Below are 13,576 nucleotides of genomic sequence, written 5' to 3'. Positions count from 1 at the left end.
TCACTGGAGTGGCAGAAGAGGAGAGGCCTCCCGTTGTGCCGAGAACGATCGGGGTTGACCTCCGATCTAGTCAGTTTGCACTGGCTCGAGCGGAAAGTCTCACGGTTTTGTGCTTTTGCCCCGTTATTCTTTCCATCGCAGCAATGAGTCCCTGCCGCTGAACGTGAGCGCGCCGGTGGTGTCCGTGCCTCTTGCGGCGCTGTCGGCCGCCCAGGGAGGGCACGGCGGGAACAGTGGGAGTGTGCGGGGCTGGGAGCTGGCGGCCGACCTCCTGCTGCTGGTGCTGCTCATCTGGTTCCTGAACCGCGAGTTCGAGGTGGCCTACCGCCTCAACTACCACGGCAACGTCGAGGCGGAGTTGCACCAGCGCAAGATCCAGCACATGAAGAACCAGGCCGACCTGCTGCTGCACAACATCATCCCCGGGCACGTGGCCGACCAGCTGAAGGTGCAGCCGCACTACTCCAAGAACCACGAGGACGTGGGCGTCATCTTTGCGAGCATCGTCAACTTCAGCGAGTTCTACGAGGAGAACTACGAGGGCGGCAAGGAGTGCTACCGCGTGCTGCACGAGCTCATGTCCGACCTGGACCAGCTGCTGGCGCGCGACCACTACGGGGGCATCGAGAAGATCAAGACCATCGGCGCGACCTACATGGCGGCGTCGGGGCTCAACGTGCCAGAGCCGCGCGCGGGTGACGCGCACGCGCACCTGCGCACGCTCTTCGAGTTTGCGCGCGACATGATGAGCATTGTCGAGGACTTCAACAAGGACATGCTGTGGTTCAACTTCCGCCTGCGGATCGGGTTCAACCACGGGCCGCTCACGGCCGGCGTCATCGGCACGACCAAGCCGCTCTACGACATCTGGGGCGATACGGTGAACATCGCCAGCCGCATGGACTCGACGGGCGTCGACTGCCGCGTGCAGGTGCCACCCACCCCTCCAACCTTGTGTTGCTCGCTCGCTCGCTCACTCGCTGCAGCTACTACAGCAGCAGCAGCATCATGTGATTGTGGTCGTTTCCGACACGAGGAATCCTGCAATTCTACACTGACCACTGCGTTCCCGATTTTGCATTTATTAACGGCCGGTGGTGTGAACAGCACTAATATATGATAGTGAATGTATGGGCAAGCATAGGGAGGCGGTGCGAAAGAGATGTTTGTTTTTTAATGTTTGAATGCACAGAAGTAAGTGTGCGGTACGAGGTGAAATGCGAGTCTGGCGAACCCTCGACGCTGTGGGTGACGATCTCTCCACATCCATACATCGCCCCGTCAGACGTGTCTACAATAAACCCCACGTGCTTCCTGACCGCGTGGCACTGTCTCTCTGTTGGACCCTTCGCAATGTGCCCTCGTGCATTCTCCCGACCTCTTCAACGTCGCGTGCCCCCACTCCCACCCCCCCCCCCACCCCCCGCAGGTGAGCCAGGAAAGCTACCACGTGCTGTGCGACATGGGCTACCAGTTCGACTACCGAGGAACGGTCAACGTGAAGGGCAAGGGCCAGATGAAGACGTACCTGTTCCCGCCCACGGACGGGGGCCACGCCGCGCCACAGCCTCCGCCGCCGCCGCTGCTGCCGCCGCTGCTGCCCATGACGCCCGACATCCACACACAGGTGGACGGCAGCATCGGGCGCTCGCCCGCAGAGGAGGAGGCCCACAGCCTCCTGGCGTCGCTGTCGGCGTCCGACGCGTGCATCATCACCTTCTCCGAGTCTCCGCCGCGCGGCGGCGGAGGGGGCGGCGACTCCCCCCGTCGCGCGCTCGCGGGCGTGCGCGGCCAGCGTGCCTCGTCGCTGTCGAGCTTGCCGCACGGCGCGGGCCCCCGCGGACGCCGCCGTGGCTACGCGAGGCCGCCCGTCTCCACTGCCGCCGCCGCCCTCGCGTTCTCCGCGCCGCCTCCTCCCGCCCAAAACGGCGTGGGACCCGACGCGCGCCCCGCCGAGAAGGGGCTGCGGACTCGCAGTCGCACGAGGGAGGATGGCGACGGGGAAGGCGGCGGAGGAGACACCAGGAGCGATTTGGACGATGGGGGTGGCGCAGTGAAGGACAGCAGCAGAGCGAGCAGCGGAGTGGACAGCGACGAGGGCAGCGAGGAGGAGGAGGAGGAGGAGCCTTCTCCTCCTGGACCGTGTGGTGGCAGAGAGGGCGGGGGCCTCGTACCGGAGTGTCGGCCCAACGGGGTGGAGTGCCGCTTCCCCGCAGAGGCTGAGCGCGCTGGCATGTGCGTGCAGGACTCCGTATGAGGCCCGGCCTGGCACAGGCGGTGGTGGTGGTGGTGGCTGTCTCCTGAGGTACACAGGACGAATCTTCAGTCAGGGGTCTCCAGCCAAGACTTTCAACTGCTTAAGTGCCTTGCTGAAGGGAAGCCTGTGTTTGCTTAATGTTGTTGTTTTCTCGAATGGCTGTGTTCTAACGGCAGGGCAGGCGATTAAAACCCGAATTTCACAATTGTGGTCGTGGGATCTTGGAAAAAACAAGGTGGTGACTTCGTTAAGGGGCATCAGCAGCTGACTGGAAATGGTCTCTTTAATAATTATTATAATTATGTAGCTGAAAATATACAAATACGATTGTTTACACAGTTCATGTGTAAATTGTATCTTAAGGAGTATTCACCAGGTACAGAAAGTCCTACTCAAGCTTAGGGTGGAACAAGACCCCGTCAAAACTCAACTTTTAAAATGACAAAACCTACCAGTGCTAAACATTAATGGAGTTTTCTAGCTTCACCACTACCAACGTAAAATACCGTTCCCTTCAAATAAAAAATCCCTAACCTGATTAGAGCCTATGATAGTTACCATTTGTTTTGCTAAAAAAAACCCAGGGTCACCATAGCTACGAAGGGAGCGTTCCTGTGACAAATAAGTTAAGTTATGGGTACATTTCGAATACAAAATTTGAACTTTGTCACTGGCAGAAAATTGCCCAGACTTTCGAACGACATCGCGGGGTTCTTAACTGTTCCCACCCTTACTTTGTGCAGCAGAGCTTTTCGTAATTTCCCTGACAGGAGTCTCGTGGCATCACCTCCTTGGCCCGACGGGGGGAGACGTTTGCGCCGCCCGCCGTCGCCGGCAGGCCGCCCAGCTGCCCCATGAATTAAAACTCGAGGCGCGAGCGCTGCATAAGTAGCGTGACGCGTGTGCTGGCCCCGATAGCACTGAGGGGCAGGTGCAGCTCGGTGCTTAATGTTGCCGGTGCCCCGTCTGTGTTAATGCGGAGACGTACGCACACACACACACACGCGTGTGTGCACACGCACCAAAGCCGGTGTGCGGAATGCAGCTTTAAAAGAGAAGGGCATTTGCGTAAAAATATATATGCATTTTGCGGTCTTTCTTTTTAGCCCGTGGAAGTGAACTGTACATAGTTTACCCATCGCCGCCTTTTGTGTACGGGATGCAGTGCAGTATAAAGGAGCTGTCCGTGGGTGTTTGTGTGTGTGTGTACATGTGTTCATAGATGTGTTTGTATTGCGCTGCATACATACACGCATACATACACGAATGTATGTATGCGTGTACATATGGCGTACTCGTCTTCGCACACATCTGCGTGTGTGTGCGCGCGTTCGTCGCGTCTGTACATACCTACGTGTGTTACGTGTATATGTGTGTACATGTATTTGCGAATATGTATCGGTGTAAGTGCGCACGTCACTGTGTACTTGTACGCGCGCATCTTCGTACTCCTATTGAAGCCTAAACAATTGTGCAAGCCTTTCCCCTAATGAAAACGGCAAATAGTGCAAATGTGAGCGGTAGGGCCCGGCTGCAGCCGCTGAGCAAACGACCAGAGCCAGAGACGCTCCCGTGGGATTCCGGCTCAGTAACCGATGTCTGTAACCGCGTGTCAGAATTCACACTTCCGAAGCAATTGTTCTTTTTTTTGTGCGCGTGCGAAAACAAAGGCTCGCAGTGGCTTTTTGTTCCCCCCCCCCTCCGTGTGCGTCTTAGTGCTAAGCCTCAGCGAGACGAAACGCTTGGACAGGCACGGTACTGCTGCTGGGACGCAGTGGTGGACCTTGACATGCGCAGAATTACAGACAGCGGCCACAGTATAATTGAGGAGGCGTCGTCTGCAAAGGTTCTGCGATCGCCAAACACAAGACTTTATGCAACTTTACGAACCAGGAACTGTTGGTTTTGAACTCTTTTAGCAGAATGCTGCACACATCGGCCAAAAAAAAAAAACAGTTTGCAGAGCGCGACACGAGCACTAGTACAACCGAAACCGGGCACTCGTGTGGATTTGTGGATTTTTTTTTCCTCCTACAGTCGGGACGCTTTGCTTTACTGCTCAGAGCGTTAACATGAGAGCAGGTGGGCACCGAGTGGAGAGGCCTCGACTCTCGTATAATTGGTCAGGGTCTGGGCCCCCTCCCCATGCAGTCTTCATCTTGGAAATGAAATTATCGATGGAAACATTTGTCAAGGAGGCGTATTTTATTTGGGTGAACCGATGACTACGAGTGGACAAAAATCATCAAGCACGTCCACGGTGACTACGATTACACCCACCAAAGACCATCGCTCGAGACGAAATGAACGAGTCTGAATGAAGGCGCTGACTCAGATAATTTAGTAACATTATGAGAGACTGCAGTGCAGAAGGAAGACCAAAAATGGTAATTGGCTATGTGTGTAAATTTAATGATTGGGCGATCTCATAGTATTGGGTGGAACGAATTGGACGGCCTTCACGCCAACATTAAACCATGAGCCGACTAGACCAAGAGAATTGTTCAATGAAATCCACCGACTTAAACCTGAATAAAACTCCACAGGTTGCCATCGGCTAGACACGGACCACGACCAAAAATAAAACGCTCTTACAAAATGAACACTGCTCCTGTGCCCACGTCACACCACACCGCGCGCCCCCCAACACCTCGCGGATCGATTAGTTGGTGCGTGTCACGCAAGGGCGCAAGGCGGGACTGGTTTGTGGGCAAATCCTGGGCCATGGCGTGAAACCAATGTCTTAAATCTCCCGGTTCCTGCATTTTCACTCCAGAGGCACCATACTGGATGTTTGATTTTTTTTTTCAAATTGCCTCATCCGGCCGCTTGAATTAGAAAAATGTATTCTCGTAAAAAAGTGAATTTGTCCTATCCTTGTACATTTTTTGCGATTGACTGAATTGTTAACTTTGGGGTTTTTTTCCACTTGCTTTTTTGTTTAAGAAAAAAGTGTGTTGCATTGTATTTAATTTTCTAATTTGGCATTTCATTGGAAGCAACCTTTACTCACGTGCCATGGTCCACGTCCAGAACGCAAGGCAATCCTTTTCAGCAGAGGCGTTTCATTCAGGGGGCGTCGTACGCATCATTGCAAGCAATAAAGCACGATTAAACGTGGAGGATACAGTCCAGATCAGAGAGGGCTTCTTTCATTGTGTATGACTTTTGGGGACTCTAAAACTTTCGATGGTGACACGGCCAGACAGGCCACTTGCCCACAAACCTCTGCTTTGAGCAACCGCCCCCCCCCCCCCCCCCCCAGTTACATTTTTGCTCTTAAAGTTGTGCAGCAGCCAAGCAAGTGTTTGCCATATCCAACAAAATTTTTATTTGGAAAAGGAGTTCCCGTTGATGTCAGCTGCTCCTGTTGAGCGAGTGTGGGGTAGTGGTGCACTCACGTTACCCCCCTCGTCGTTTCCGGTGAGTGTGGAGAGCCGGATCTGAACGGTGAGCTGCAATGTGTTTCTTTGGGGTCTCGCGCGCCAGCCGAGTTCGGGATGCAACTGCACTCACGGAAACTCCAGCCCCCTCCCCCCCCAGCGTGGCGTTAATCTGTGTGGCATGTGACCACGCACGGCAGGTCTTTGGCTGCATCATCATATGCGATTGCACATCCACCGTTCACAAGTTCTGACACTATTATGCAATTCTCTTAAATGTGTAATTTAGTATATAAAATGTAAAAAGTAAAAAAATATATATCTCTTAATGCTTTAAGTAATATGAATTGATGATGAAGTATGTTAATTGTCACAATTGCACCTGCCCCGGGGCTGTCATTTTGTGATGTAGCAATACACGACAGTTTTGGTTTGACACCTTGTAAATTTTGGGAGACGTTCATCCCAATCCATATGCAGGCAAGAACACGTGTGTTTTTTATATAATTGGTTATTGCTGAAGATTATAAAGGCACCAGGTGAATCCAGTATTGTATGTTGTGGCCAGGCTTACTGTGGACGTGAACTGATCGTTATGGTGTTATCCATGCCACCAATCTTCCCCCTGATATTCCCATCGGCTGCGCAGAGAGCAGGGGTAGTAGCCTTGTGCACGGCAATGGGAGATGGCGTAAACCGCGTTCGGGGATGATCGTCTCAACTAATTTTATATATGCCCTGCACATTTTCCCGAATTGAACTTTGCATTACAGCAGGGGGGGCCCCCTTAAGCTTTGTCCTGAGCTGTTTTGGGATCGTGTTCTCTGCTGATGTTCTCATTTTTGCCCATTTTGCTACCGGTGTTGGCTACCCTGTGAAGTTTGGTTTCATCATCGGAATCTTCTATCAAGTGACTCGCCAGGCATGAAGCAGCTCCGGTTTTAGCGACACATCTGGGCTTCCTTCGCATTTTGAAAGGTGTTTTTTTCCCTTTCCTACCAATTGAAGTGCTTTGTAATGTCTAAGGGCAATGAGGGGGGGGGCGACCTTCTGGTGTGCAATTTAGGAGCTGCTTCTTTCCGGGATGTATTTTCTCTTGGTATGCACATTTATCGGTTTGGAATTAAACTTTTCTCCGTAACTCACACACGTATCAGGATTGGCAAAAGGCTTAAAAGTACGTAACGTGTTTGAAACTTTAAAGGAAAAAATCACCATGTGCATTTGCAACATATAGCATTAATTTTAGTTTTGTACGCGACAAGGAGGCATGTAACGATGCATCAATTCCCCGATTAAAATCAAGTCGTACCCTTGCGATAAATACGTTGCATTGTGCGTGTGAGAATTATTTACAGTTTATGCAAATGATATGCTAGAATAACAACAAGATATGTTGATATTGTTTTGAAATCTTGACTTTAAGCTTTCGTGACTGCAGAAATTCATATTCTTTGGGTCTTTCGGTAAAGTCACCTAGATATGTTCAAAGAAAATAACAAAAAAAACAAAAGCTGCGCTGCTTAGATCGCAACATAAGCGGTCGTCTTGTGTTGCGAAACATATCTACGTGACTTTACCGAAAGACCTAAAGAATTTAAGGTTATGAAAGTGAGATGGCAATGATCAACCTCGAGCCATGACAATTCAATCATCTAGTGGCGGTGGAGGAGGCGGGGGGGGATGACTCATTACATGCCTAGCAACAAGGAAGCGTTTGCAGTAACCTGCATTCATCTGCAGGTAGCATAAAAGTACTGAGTAGCCCTCCTGGGAAGGACCTTAGCTGGGTATCCTCCTTGTCCTTCCCTCGCACCTCCGATTAGCACAGTATGACTACGTACGGCGTGAAATAAGTTCAATATGCGTACGTATCACCGTGCAGAAGCAAGCAGGACTCGGCCTCGGCGAAATGCACAGCAGCTTCAAAGTCTTAGAAACCACAATGGCTATTTGATTTCATCACTGAACAATTGTTCAAAACAAGTCAATTACAGTCACGACGTGGTTTTGTTCTTTATCTATACCACCCAAAAAAATGGTTGCGGCTCAAAATAATCTTTGCTTGAGTACGTGTCGTCACATTGGAACTGTATGTCATCTCAAGTCGCGGTGGCGAGATGTTAGCTCCCTTGCCTGGTATGTAGGATTTCATGGGTTAGATCCCCGACCCTGACGCCTGCTGTATATTTGGAGTTTAAATATTCTCCCCGTGGTCGCGTGGATTGTTCTCCAGGTGCTACGGGCTTTTCCCTCCACATTTAGAAACAACGTACATTTCGACGATTTGGCTGCTATACATTTCCACACGATGAGCCACCTCGTTGAGCTATCATTTGTGGCCAGGTCGCTTCCGAAAAATATCTGCATCGCTCTGTGGGCCTTATCTGTTAAAATGCAATTTGTGAGGCTGATACCGTGATACAACTTGGACCTGGAATTCTCGTGATGCACACAGGAAACGAACACGCTGCCGCACGGCTGGTGGTTTTCTTCTGCCGGGATGCGTGGAAACGTGCAGAACGCTCTGCCTTTTGCAGGCCGATGTGACCCCCCCCCCCCCCCCCATTGTTGTTGGACTTTTGAGGGATCACTCCTCGTTCATGTCGACTGTGTCATCAAGACCAAACAAAATATACGCGTGCAGACTTCAGCGCAGTGGTTTCCGTCACGTCGAAGGCACACCAAGAGACCCTGGCACGTGGTGCGTTTGCAAAACAGGGTTAAAAGGAGATGGCTCTGCATGGCCGCTGGCTCGCTCGGATTGGTTCGCAGCATGAACGTGCGCGAGCAACGAATATACGAGGATGTCTACTGCGGTTTGCAGGGATTTTGCTGCTTGTTTCCTTAACCCAGTTGATATTGCAACTAAAATTGTCCCATTCGAAACAAAACCACCACTTCGTTACGCAGTTAAGGGGGCGCTCGGTGTGCAGTGTTTTCGGAACGATTCTTTGGGATATGGCTCTCTTTGCCTGTAAGCATGGCTTCATAGCTACACGGAGGTGCTCATCATTCGTTAGCTTAGGATCATGTATTAACTCCACACTTGTGAAATGTGTCGCCATACTTTTATGAGCGTATTGGATTTACTGCGCTGTACCGTCGAAAAAGGACAAATATCCACGCGGAATTCTCACCTTGGCACGGCCGTGTGCGCATTGTCAAGGCGGCATCGATGTCCGCACGTGCCGGGGAGAGCCGAAACTGAACGACTTGCTGGCATATGGCCACTGCCACAGGACCCATATCCGTATCAACAGTGCCCCCGTGTTCACATTGCAGCGTAACTTTTGGTGCATGTATCAAGTTGGGCACAGCATTAACACACACACACTCGTCTTGAGTGACTGATGTGGAAAGGTTAACCGTTGTGTTTCCAAAGGTGCGGAGGCTATGCATTGTTACACATGGCTTCGTAGTCCTATTTTTTCGTGGCAGACAATACACCGGATTCATCTAAACGCTTTAACCAAAAAAACTTTTCAAAGCGTAAAACCACCTTTTTTTTTAGGCGCGGTTATAACATTGCGACGTTTTGATAGTTTAAACTTGGCTTTACACGAACCGTTTAGTTAAATTGGTCGCGCTAAACAGGTTTGTTTTCATCTTGTGTGCGAAAAGGGCTTAGCGACCTTTCCCAGGGTGGGTTATTATTGTTGTCTCGCTTACAGGATTTGGAGGATTGGGAGGATTGGTTCAACGCTGCCGAGGAACTCTGTTGAGGAAGCCCGCCTCAATGGCCGGCCTTCTAAAGCAGCACCACAGCAAGGAATAATTGCGACGGACAAAAAAATAAATAAAAATTGCCCTTTTGGGCTTTAACTCGAGCTGCTGGGAGTTGCTCTCATGCGTGCGATGACTTAAACACAAGAACATCGCTCGTTCGTGGCTCCCGAGTCCGGAATCCCCCTTCGTCCTAGCCATGTGCAGTTCTACGCGAGGTGGAGGCATGCGCGTTTTGTTTGCGCCAACTGCCCACGTTCTTGCGGGCAATCACCGCAGCCCCACACATGTCTGTACAGGGGACGGGCTAAAATTGCACTCCCTAAACGTGCAATGCGCGGCGTTCAGAGCGCGCAACACGATTTCCTTAAGCTCTTTTGGCCCAGCGGCTTGCCCGGCTGAGAGTGTTCGTCTTCATGGCTGTGCGCGGTTGGTGCCGAGGCATGCGCGCGACATTGCCGCATGCTGCCGTTGAGCAAAATCGGTCGTCCATCTGGAGGTGTTGTTTATGGGCATTCCCTGCCCTTCCCGGCTGATGGGTTCTCATTAGTTCGGCACGTTGTTTTAACTGGTGTACGACGTTGATTTTTGGAGTATACCTTTTCATTTCTGCCCCTTTCAAGAGTCGTCTATTACAACCGCTCCCATTAAAAAATACGCCCGATTTTGGACTCTGAACGCGTATGAACAACGGTACGATCTCACTAGCATCGGAAATTCTCCACTTGCGAACAAGTGTAGATAAAGGAATGTGTGTTTTTTTTAAGTTTTCTTTGAAACATATTGCTCTCAAAGTGTATGGAGGCTTCGATGCTAACGTTTTGCCTCGCGATGCCCGTGTATTGTGCGGTGTCTTTGCATGTGTACGGGCGCGCGCGGCGACAGGGTCGCGTTGGGTGCATGAGCATCACCCGCGTGCATTGATGGAACACCCTATGGGTGGTGACACCCTCGTCCACATTCTGGTGCTGTAAAGACCAGGGCACTCGCTCAGGAGCAACTACTTGTGGCATGCAACATTTGGGTCATCCCCTGTTCAGTGTTATACAGAGCATCTGGCCATTGCAATGGTCAATTTGAAAAGCCTATTAACGAGCGATTGTGTTCCGTTTGTTGTATTGTTGTACGTCTTAGCCACGTAGCCTATAACCGTTTCAACTCGACGAGCGGGCAACCATTCCACTGTTCCAAGTCCATATCACATTTTGGGGGGGGAGGGGGACGGCGGGGGGGCATGAATTGTGCATTGTAGAATGAATTGGTTAAGCTCTCTTCCAGCTTAGAGAGCTGTTCGATATTGACCGGTCAGGTGTCGATCGCCATTGATCCACCCTATGCCCAGTCCACATAAAACTGCCGTTGCCCCGGGAGATTGTGGAATAGCCGACGAAGAAAGCATTTTGTAGAATCAGAAACAGCTTATGGAGCCTTGGTGACAGCGGCACAAGGTTTCCCACGTGTCCACAAACCTCCATGCCGTTGAGATGAAGTGACCCCTGCCTGGGCTTTGTAAAACACGCTTCAACATTTTGGCGTGCACATGGACACCCGTAATTTTGTTGTTACGGATAAACCATTGCCAGGGACGTTTTGTAAATTCCAGACTGGGTGTCTCCACGAGTAGCGTGCACGGATGCGTCCTGGTACATCCGAGATTACTCACCAGGTGTCACACACCAAAAACACAAAATCTGCCATGAAATATCCTGGGCTGGCCGTAGATGTGGAGACCGTTTACTCTGACCTGGCTCCGTCCTTCCTCCCCATAATAGCTTAGCTTGCGCCGGGCTGAAATTGCACATGTGCCAAGCCGTTCCATTTAGCTTAACGGCACCATCTAGGTGAGGCTGAAGCCACCTTCATATTTGGCCCAGGTTTTTATTTGAGAAAGAGGCTCTACTACGAAGCTGAACCACGTTCGGACTCGGGTGAAGAGTGTTCTAAGCCCTAACCCGAACAGCGGTTTGATGTGTAGAGTAATGAGGCAACGTGGCCTTGTTTACGGTGAAGAAACTGGAGCAAATAGGAATCTTATCTGAAGCCTCGCGTTGTGTAGCATATTTGCATGTACAGTTATGCAGACTTAATAACAATGTTGATAATAGATTTATTTTGTATTCATCCAAAGTAAGCTGAGCCTACTTCTATCATCATGCCTTACGTGAATGTGTTCAATACTGTAGCACATTATTCTCAGATATATTTTACCAGTGCCTTTGTTTACTAAGTTAAGTCTTTTGTTCTTTTCGGTTTGTTGTTGTTGCATCTATCATGTGCTTCCGGAATGAGAAAACAATACTATCAGATTTTCTTTACACAATAAAACATTAAACTGAAATACTTTGTTTCCAAGATGCACCGGTAACTGTGTTATTTAGCTGCCTGTGGTTGGTTGTTCATGTGGTGGCATCATGGTGGATGTGGTATATAGCCTAACCCAAGTTCCATTTATGGCCTAGCAATTGCTGAAAATATCCGGCTTAAACTTTTTATTGTTTTATTTAGTTAGGCAGCGTTAGAATGATGATGATAATGTTGTTCAGTTTCGATTCAAATTTCATCTTGATTAAACTTGTGCAGTTTATTTACATAAAATATTTGTGGGTAGGAAAATCAACTAAGGATAAATAGTTCTCCAAACTAAAATGTATTATAATTAACAGTAATTTTGGAGTTCAGCCCTTTTGAACTGTAAGTAGCTCATTTATCAATCTATGTTTGATTAATGCTCAAGCTTTACGAGTAAAAACCCCATCGACTGCTCCATCAACACGGAGTCTTTAAGTCGTTACGTGAACTGCAACAATGTTGTGACCGTATAAACTCCCCTGCAGTCAATAACTACGGAACACGTTTTACAAAGCATAAATGGATACGTTTTAGTTTTATTGCACAACTTGAAATATCAATATCAATCAAATATATCAATAACATGTGCACATTGGTAGGTTAACTTATAGCAGTTTAACACGCAGTAGGCTTTCACGACCTATATCCAAAATAGTGGGTTTTTTTGGGTTAGATCGCGTAAATATATAAATGTGTCGTTAAACCCGGCACCACCCGACAGTCGATTAGTAAGGTTCGTCACGTAAACAAAACGTGCCAATCAGTTACTAGCTCAGCACGCCGGTGTGTTGGAGAGTAAACCCACAACATATACAATTCTATTACGACGTTTCGCCGTTAATTATAACCAGCCTCATCAGGCGACAGCCAGAGTTGTGGAGAAATCCTCCTGTTTCGGTCTTAAATAGGGGGATAAATGTGAAGTCGTCACTTGTGAGCCAATCAGATGCGAAGACGAGAGAGAGAGGGGGCGGGTAATGTACGCATTAATTTAAATATAAATTTCGTGTTTGTTCATTCATAATATGCTTCCAGGGAATACAACATTTAATATAAATATATATGAGCAACGTTAATCACAACATCAAGATATTTTTACCAGCAGACGATATGATTATCGTGGAGGAACGATGTATAGTACAGATCTTTCAAGCATCTGCGAGTTCTTCGCACAATCCAGTCTGGATTAAATCCAGGATGGATCGCAGGCAGGCGAGCCTGAATGTGTCGAACCGGCGCAGGTGTTCCATTAGAGGGGTGTACTCTTCGTAAGCATAGAGAAGGCAGGGCATAACTGTGGCCGAGAAAACCCAATGCTTCACATGGAGTGACAGATCAGGTAATTTCCACACATCATTTCGCAGCTGATGAAAAGATAATGCCGCTCGACTGATTTTGAAATATCTGCTGCCAAACCGGAGCTGGCCATAAGCACACTGCCCAGGTATGGTACGTTCTCCACTCTCCACAACTGCCCATGACTCATAGGACAGTTGACCGGCTGGAGTATTTGATGACATAAAATAGCCAGGCACATACCAAGTTTTGGTGGGGCTGATGCTTTGTGACATGCTCCAGGTTCAGCAGCAGAGTCTCCGACTCCTCATCTGCATACAAAACATCAGACTCCGATTGTATATCTATAACACCACACCACCCACATACTCTCAGTCGGATCTCAAGTCAGAAATTTTATTTCCCACACAGTTATGCACCACTCGAGCTCGCAGTTGCTATTCTAATGACACTGGGTGAATGTTCAGACCTTGCAACTTGTAAACGTTTGTAGCTGATGTGCTTGGAATTCTGCATTGCCGTGTTTAGAGTCATTGGTGCTACAGGGGGTTACAGGTGTGTCAGA

General features: G+C 49.4%; 1 protein-coding gene across 3 annotated transcripts in view; it reads left to right on the top strand.

Moving 5' to 3' along the window:
- ADCY9 (adenylate cyclase 9) overlaps nucleotides 1-11,704 on the top strand; it is a 71,969-nt gene extending 60,265 nt beyond the window's left edge. For 2 of the 3 annotated variants that reach the window (XM_032970097.2, XM_032970096.2), the window contains exons 11-12: nucleotides 142-931; nucleotides 1,430-11,704. In XM_032970097.2, the coding sequence (XP_032825988.2) occupies nucleotides 142-931; nucleotides 1,430-2,257 (1,618 nt within the window). In that variant the 3' untranslated portion in view covers nucleotides 2,258-11,704. The remainder of the gene's footprint in view (nucleotides 1-141; nucleotides 932-1,429) is intronic. The other variant, XM_076073732.1, reaches the window with a different exon arrangement.
- Nucleotides 11,705-13,576: the final 1,872 nt, after the last annotated feature.

Source organism: Petromyzon marinus, chromosome 43, assembly GCF_048934315.1.
Source record: "Petromyzon marinus isolate PM22_M1 ecotype Great Lakes invasive population chromosome 43, UKy_Petmar_22M1.pri1.0, whole genome shotgun sequence".
Taxonomy (NCBI): Eukaryota; Metazoa; Chordata; class Hyperoartia; order Petromyzontiformes; family Petromyzontidae; genus Petromyzon; species Petromyzon marinus.
Note: the sequence above shows the minus strand (reverse complement) of the source record. Positions and strands in the feature narration are given on the sequence as shown.